This window comes from Watersipora subatra, chromosome 3 (assembly GCF_963576615.1).
Source record: "Watersipora subatra chromosome 3, tzWatSuba1.1, whole genome shotgun sequence".
Lineage (NCBI taxonomy): Eukaryota > Metazoa > Bryozoa > Gymnolaemata > Cheilostomatida > Watersiporidae > Watersipora > Watersipora subatra.
Genome location: NC_088710.1, coordinates 73837237 through 73845932, shown reverse-complemented (window position 1 = coordinate 73845932; position 8696 = coordinate 73837237). Strand labels below are relative to the sequence as shown.

The following is an 8696-nucleotide window of genomic DNA, read 5'->3' as shown; positions in this document are numbered from 1 at the left end:
TCAATAATTTGATTAGTCAATTTCAATATTTTTTACAATCGTTTTTTTTACAGAAAATATTTTTTTGAGTAATAATAATTTTATTTTGAAGCGGTATTATTGCAGAAATATATAAGTTCTACTAAGTATTTCCGTCAATACAATCGCCCGTATCAGTTAGTAGATCGCCGCTGCAACTAGGAGCTATGTCTGAGGCATCGCGTGGTGGTAATAGTAGTGGTGGTGCACTTGCCAAAGCTGTGCAAAAGACTCTAACACGAACTAAAACTAAGGTGATTTTTAAATATGCGGTGGTGAGCTTTATCTCACTACTCTGCAGTAGTGAGATGAAGTGGCTTATGCCACTTGATTTGTTTCACGTTGCCAATATACACCTGTCATGTCCTAAAATTATTACTAGTGGCACTAGGTATTTAGAGCTAATTTAGTTTGTTAATTACATGCGCTATAGCAACCTTTAGTCGCTTTCTTGTACCATGAATATTTTACATAGAGATCAGGTGACATGCTGTTTTAACAAATTGTAAGGAACAGCATCTTCAAGTTTTTAACCTATGAGTACTTTAGAACAACGTTGATTATATATATATATCTGTCTATAGTCTGCGAGTCTATAGTCTGCGAGTCTATAGTCTGCGAGTCTATAGTCTGCGAGTCTATAGTCTGCGAGTCTATAGTCTGCGAGTCTATAGTCTGCGAGTCTATAGTCTGCGAGTCTATAGTCTGCGAGTCTATAGTCTGCGAGTCTATAGTCTGCGAGTCTATAGTCTGCGAGTCTATAGTCTGCGAGTCTATAGTCTGCGAGTCTATAGTCTGCGAGTCTATAGTCTGCGAGTCTATAGTCTGCGAGTCTATAGTCTGCGAGTCTATAGTCTGCGAGTCTATAGTCTGCGAGTCTATAGTCTGCGAGTCTATAGTCTGCGAGTCTATAGTCTGCGAGTCTATAGTCTGCGAGTCTATAGTCTGCGAGTCTATAGTCTGCGAGTCTATAGTCTGCGAGTCTATAGTCTGCGAGTCTATAGTCTGCGAGTCTATAGTCTGCGAGTCTATAGTCTGCGAGTCTATAGTCTGCGAGTCTATAGTCTGCGAGTCTATAGTCTGCGAGTCTATAGTCTGCGAGTCTATAGTCTGCGAGTCTATAGTCTGCGAGTCTATAGTCTGCGAGTCTATAGTCTGCGAGTCTATAGTCTGCGAGTCTATAGTCTGCGAGTCTATAGTCTGCGAGTCTATAGTCTGCGAGTCTATAGTCTGCGAGTCTATAGTCTGCGAGTCTATAGTCTGCGAGTCTATTATCTGCGAGTCTATTATCTGCGAGTCTATAGTCTGCGAGGCAACCTAGTTGTTTCATGGCAGGAAGTCAACCCTCATTGGTAATGGGATTTGTCTCCTTTGCCTGCTCTGAGCTGCACTGATGAGGCTTCAATAGCCGAAACAGTACTGTCTGTAGCATGAGTATATCTGTATATATATTATATTTATATATATTTATTAAATATATAAATAAAAAAGCGGTAAGTAATGAACAGAAATGCATATTGTAGATCTGTTTATCTGTTTATATTGTGCTAGTTCCTTCAACAGTTAGGTTAAAATATGTTTGTTGGTGATTGTATGTTTTTAGAAGTTTTAAAATTCATGATGAAGACAATCAGAAGATTTTAGAACAATATATACTTATTGTTGAAAACAAATCTTAAGGTTTTTATGGGCAGCCGCTGAATAAAACTTTATGTACTGCAGCACTACGCCGCTTTTGCCTGTCTCTGTGCATAGCAACATGTCTCAAGGGACTAAGTGCCGCAGCGCCAAACCACTCATCAACCGGGCCAGGTCTACCCGATGGTATATCTAGTAGACCGAACGGAGTGAGAACAAATTAGACAAAGGTAAGGGTGGGACCCACAATTACAGATGGACAACTGCTTTCTGACCCTAACCGCTGAGGAACGGTTGAGGTGCAGTCAGGGCGAAGAGAATTCACGGCTCATGCTAGGACCGAATCAACTTGCGAAAGTATGTTCCCTCGACTTGCAGGAGCCCCACGAACCGGTCAGGTTCTAGAACTTTGGCCAAAGTGGTGGGCCATGCACCAGCTAGCCACTTATTACAGGAGCGGCAGCATCACAGAGCTCGACAGCTGGCCCAAGACAAAGAAGGCTGGCATTGGGCGGCTAATGATATGCGGGCTCTCCTAAGGGAAAAAACATTACACATAGAGTAGTACTGATTAGTACAGGACAAGATACAACTCTTACGGTACAGAACCTGTCAGCATCAAGCCTGGTCCCAGTTGGCTTTCCTTCAAAATGAGAATTGGAGATGGCGGTCACCAATTGAGAGGGGTATGAGATGGAGACCGAGCCAGTCGTGCCAGGATACCCCAAGCCAGGATGACTTGCATTGACCCTAGCCAGCTCAGCCCAGCCTCACATGGAAGGATGGGCTTGTCACCTATAAAAGGCACCACTCGCAAGCTGGCCAGCAGAGCCCAGTTTGAAGCCAGTTTGTGTATTGTTTGTGTTTCATGCTCTATATTGTAACCACATAAACCAAGCAAATATATGTATAAACAAAAAGCGCCTCAAGTTGTTCATTCGTGAGGAGCTTGTAAAGGTGGCAACACAAATCCTTTGCAGTGCAATGCTGCAGAAGGATGTTTGAAGTTAGTACTTGCGAGTTTGTTTAGTAAACCTTAAACCATAATTGTCACGTACAACTTTTATTGTATTTACTAAGTAAATCAGAAACATTGATTCCGATTTTATACTCATAAGAAAGTTAGTTGACCAATAAAGATTGATCAACTAACTTTCAGATTAATGAAGGTTTTTTACAGTGTTTTAATATCGGTCTCGAAAACAACACAATCGGCACAACAAGCTCCGCCAAAAAATATGTGACGTAACCTAGCTTTTTAAGAACGGAAGTTAGGGATGTTTAGACCGATTTAGAATACGGTAATAGAGATGGGTGTTTTAAAATCGATTATTATCTAAATTCAGCCTTAAAAATAATCTCAGTTCTTTCTGAAAGGCAGATAAGCTATTTAACATTGCATATTTAAAACTGAGCTCAAAAAAGCGCGATAACTACGCTAGCTTGTGATAAAACCGTGTGATTTTTGAGCTCATTTTTCTCGGGGTTCAGCCTATTCAAACATCATGTAACAAGCTACGAGCAATTTTAAATAGTTTATATACCTTTCTTAAAAGACTGAGATTATTTTACAGGCTGGATTTAAATAATAATGGGTTTTAAGACACCCATCTTTATTATTTTAAATCGGACTAAACGTCCCTAACTTCTGTTCCTGAAAAAACTAGGTTTCGTCACATATTTAGGGGTAGAGCTTGTTATGCCGATTGTGTTGTTTTCGAGATGGATATTGAAATGCTTTAAAAAAGCCTTAATGACTTTGAAGGGTAGTGGACCAATCTTTATTTTGAGAACAAAATCGGAATCAGCGTGTCTGATTTACTTACAAAATACGATAAAAGTTGTACGTGACAGTTATGGTTTAAAGCAGGACTAATTGTGCGGTGGCAACTGTAACTGGTACAGCTTTCCTTCAGATTATAGTCCGAACCTCGATGGGTTTGAAGCTCGACGAGTTTGTATATCGGCAACTGTTGGTCCAATCCCGACAGTGGTTAGTTTCAATCTTATAATAATAAGTAAATTTAATGCTATAGTTATTATATTTTTGCATCATTTTATTTATGGAAGTTTATAGTCTTACAGTCTATAGTTTTATTATTTTCTTGTGTTCATTGATTTCTTTAGTTTCCTTTCTTGAGCAGTTCATTTACAATTTTGCTATCAATTTAAAACTCGTTTAGCTTAGGCCTATATACTTCATCAGATAACCACTGGAGGCTATTTCTTATGGCGCCTTACAGTGCCTCGCGTTGCGTGTTCGCAACTCGAGTTGTACAACTCGAGTTGCTGTGTTGTACAACTCGGCCTGGGTTTTTGATGAACTCGAGTTGTGTTACGCAAAACTAACACGGGTTCGTAAAAAAAGCAAAGTGAGTAATTGGGGTGTCTCATTTACAGAACATTTACAGAAATTTAACACTAATAATTTAAATATATATGCACATTTAAATTATATATATATTGGCGATATTTGCGTACATTTGTTTCTATAAATATAACGAGACAAAAACAATTGTAGAATGTAAATAGCAAATTAAAAAACAATCTATGTGGGAGCTGGGCCACTTCTTTTTCAAATGAAAAAGAGTTATCTCTCTAGAACCTGACAAGAAACTGAATGAACACCGAAAATAAACAAACATAGAAATTATGTCAACGACGTTTAATGATGCACCAAAAAATTCCATATAAAAATATACCGTATCTAGAGAAAATGAAATGAGATGTTCTCAAGCCGAGTTGTTGAACTCGAGTTGTTGTTGAAAGAACTCGGCTTGGGTTTTGATGAACTCGAGTTGTGTAACTCGAGTTGTACAACTCGAGTTGTAAACTCAGCACACTATAATTCGCCATTTAGTTCTAGTTTTACAATACATACATACATAGTTTAATTTCTATTAGCTAACGGGTGCCTATTGATGTACCATTGTTAACATAACCAGATCTACGGTTATCCTACCGTAATACCAATATATTGCACCTTACTTTTGAAAAGTCGCGTTGCGTGTTCACAACTCGAGTTGTACAACTCGAGTTGTGAACGCGCAACGCGAGGCACTGTAAGGCGCCATAATTTTTAGTTTGTGGGTGCAAAATTTCTTTTATCACCGTTATATTGGTGGTGTACAGTACAGCATAAATTGTCGATATTCAGGCCAACCTTTGTCTAGATTCAGACCAACCTATGTCGAGATTGGGACTTGTCTAGGTTCGGACTTGTCGATATTGGGACTGTTTCCTTTTTTTAAGTATACCGTTTATAAATGACATGACATCAAACTCTACTACAATCAAATCAAATGCAAGGATTCCCTACTTTGCATTTTGGTAATTTAAAAATAGGAAATTGGCTCGGTACTGAAAAAGCAAGCAAGCTGGTGTTTATATTTTGCTTTGCATGATCAACAGCATCAATCACACCGAGGAAGAATATATCATATTGCCTTTTTATTTCTTTGACTTTCATTCGTACTTGGTGTGAAACTGCTAGTAGCTCTACTCCATTAACATCCTTGTAGTTTGCACATTGTAATCTTATATGACGGTTAAATGCTATGTTTAATTAAAGCTTTTAATTATTAATTAAAGTATGTAAGTCACCAATACTAAAAAGTGAGTTTACCAGCATTCCGATTTGCAATGCAATACACAGACAATTTACATAAACAAAAATGTGCAAAAAAGTCAAATTGATCAAAAAATCATAAAAATAGATTGAAATAAAAAAAGTTTGGTTCTTTTATTTTGTAAAGAAATAATGATTTTTCCACCCTGCTTTCTTTGAGATGGAACTATTTACCTATGACAAAAGTTAGGTTGATTCATGAGATTATTGAGCTGTAATCGTTCGGGTATAAAATGGGTAGGTTCATCTGTAAGCTGTGACTGAAAGAGACTGCACAGTGTTGACAAGTATTTGGTTGCTAACAGGTGCTCATCAAATCCTTTACATTCGTATAACTTATCTTTAACTTAAAGGTCCTGCAAAGAGTTGGAAAAGCAGAGAAAACTACAGATGATGCTTACAAGGACAATATCAATGCATTTCAAAAGCAGCAGGTATGCTGATAATTATTCGTTGTTCAAGCTCATCTTGCGGTGTATTTTTTTATAAAACTGGCTCTGGTTGCTGTCAAAGCACTGATGGTGCAATCCATGTCAATAAATAGCAAGTAGGCCAAAACTGGTACCCTTTATAAATTCAAATGCGAGTTTGACGTTTTACATTCTCCTAGTGTATGTGCAGTGCAATATAAGTTAATGGAACATAACATATACTGTTAATAATAAGAATAACCGATACAAGTGCATGCCAGAAAAACTTGTACATCACGTGATATTTTACATTGAATAAATTCACAAGCTAGGTAAATATTGAGACATATCAAACAATACTACTACCAAACACTTGAGTAAAGTTGAAACATTGAGATATCTAAGGGAGTACAACAGACCCCCACTATATGACATTAATTCATTCTGGTAATGGCGTAAAAAGGTGGAAATGTCATCTAGACAAATATAGAAACCCATAGTAATTATCTAATGCAAAATTAAATTAAAGTTATACCGTATATGTACTTATATAGTTACGTACGAGAATAATGTATCGAAGTTTATAGTAAATATTATGTTAAATTCTTAAAATGCACAATAAATTTTCACTTTTGCTTCTCACTAGTTTTCTTTTGACTCACGCAATATTAAGCATTTACAAAACATGAAGAATGCTGAACTGAGAGAGAAAGCGAGCATTGTATCTCTTTCAGGCATTGTGGAGGGATTTCAGTGAATAGCATATCGGCGTCTTCGTTATTCCAACGTATTCAGTACACCGATTGCCAAGTTTGAATTTTGAAAGAAATTTGTTGTTGATGTCATATGGCGAAAAAATGCCATAATGACGGGACGAAAAAACACAGTGTTCCACATGGTAAGGCAAAAAAAATTTCAAACAGGGACATAGTAACCCGCGGGTTCACTGTATTTGCATTTGTAATTGTGTCATCTTTTCATATTTACTGGTTGTTCCTGCATTGTCAAACCAATACATTATCCTTGGCTACTACAAGTTGAGTATTTGCATCTATGATTTGAACAATGTCTGGCAATCTTTCATGTACAAGTATTTATAGTCATACCTTGACATATGAGCGCCCAAACATGCGAGAAAATCGAGATACAGTTAGAATTTCAAGCAAGTTTCTCCATTGAGTTACGAAAAATCGTTGAGATTCGAGCTGGTTCTTGATGGCCACTAAATGGCCAAGTATGCGAGAAACCGCTTTCATAAACAGCATCGTTTGGTCTTTCTCCTCAAATCAGTTTGAAAAAAGTTTGTAAAAGATTAACTGAAAGTTATAGTAAAGCAAGGCGAAAAGCGTCAAACCGGAAGCAGACAATGGAAAAATTAAGACAATAAAATTAAAGGAAGTTTAATTAAAAATTAAAACTTAGTTTTTAAGTGTGTGTTTCGTACGCTAAATTCTTGTAAGTGAATTTCAAAGGTTGTCGCGTAGCATCACATAAGTTAGTGTGCCGAATGCACTGCTACTAAGCCTCTCTCGGACAGATGTTAGCTACTACGTCTGTCTCGAAGGTAAAAACTTACAGTAGTGTACAGCGTAATGTTACATTTTATTACAGATTTTAACAACTAAATAGGTTGTTGTTACTTTGTTAGCATAGGTACTAAATTAAAATAATTGAAACCACATTTTTCCACCGTAATATCCTGTTTTATGTGGTTTTTTTATAGTATGGTATCGAATTAATATGTATTTAGTTATTTTATATAGAAAATATTGCATTGAGATACGAGAATATTGACATACGAGCTCAGTCCCAGAACCTAATAAGCTCGTATGTCGAGGTCTGACTGTACACATTTTACCAAATATCCTATTAGGTTGAAACAGGATTATCTCTCATGTTTTGTTTGAAATTTAATATGAACCATCATCTAAGATTCCCGTACTTGTAACAGATTATGATTGATTTTTATCTCAGTTTTAAAAAAGCCTAATGTTTCGGTCTTTGTTGTCAATTTTGGAGAATAAATTTCTAGCTAGCTAAAGTTCGAATAATGTAGTAATGTTGTGCTTTGCTTGTCAGCGCAATTTATACAAGTACAGTCAAACATGGATAACTCGGCCATGGATAGCTCGAAAACATGGTTAATTCGAACGGTTTCTTTGGTCCGTTCCCACGTAATGGTAAATTGCTATAGATAACTCGAACTTAACATTGATAATTCGAACAGTTTTTGTGCCAAAGGAACCAACTTAAAACAAACCGAAGTTGGTTTTAATCCGAAGGAATTTACATTAGTCACGGAGCTACGACTACTCTGCCTTCCTAGCGAGGAAAGCGCTCTCTATATGTGTATAGTGTATATATATTTCCCCCGTACCGTATAATGGAACTGATTAAGAAACCGTATAAAACCTGATTAATGGGGTCGCTAACGCGTCAGCTAAGTTACGGCCAAACTAAAAACGTTAAAAAGTATTAGCGATAAAAATTTAATAAAGATCGACACAACAAGCAAAATGCATATTGTAAGAGTGATTATAATTACGTGGATATATAAAGAAAAAATGTCAAAAATATATTCGTGGCCCGGCGTCCGCTATACCAAACATCCGTTTTGCAATGGCCTCACGAAAACAAGGAAAACCGTGCAAACCTTTTGAAAAACTTAAAATAATCGAGCAAATTGAAGCAGGACAAAAGTCATCTGCAATATCAAAAAGAGAAAATCTTCCAAGAAGTACATTGTCAATGTGGATTAAACAGAAAGAAAGAATAAGATCGTTATGTGACCAAAGTTCATCAAGGTTAAGAGATCGTTCAACGTCGCACGATGATTTGGATGGTGTGTTATTGACTTGGTTTAGACAAATGCGTGGTAAAGGCGTACCTATCGATGGGCCAATTTTATTAGAAAAGGCTAACAAGTTTTTACAGGATTTAGGGAAAGATACTATTGTTTCTCGCGGTTGGATCGACAGGTGGAAGAAAAGGCATTCTATTGG

At 37.0% G+C, this 8696-nt stretch overlaps 1 protein-coding gene across 2 annotated transcripts in view; it reads left to right on the top strand.

Annotated features, from left to right (window-relative positions):
• Positions 1–143: 143 nt before the first annotated feature.
• Positions 144–8696, top strand: part of LOC137391733 (myc box-dependent-interacting protein 1-like) — a 30212-nt gene continuing 21659 nt past the window's right edge. For both annotated transcript variants that reach the window (XM_068078266.1, XM_068078265.1), the window contains exons 1-2: positions 144–272; positions 5638–5718. In XM_068078266.1, coding sequence (XP_067934367.1) covers positions 186–272; positions 5638–5718 — 168 coding nt within the window. In that variant the 5' untranslated portion in view covers positions 144–185. The remainder of the gene's footprint in view (positions 273–5637; positions 5719–8696) is intronic.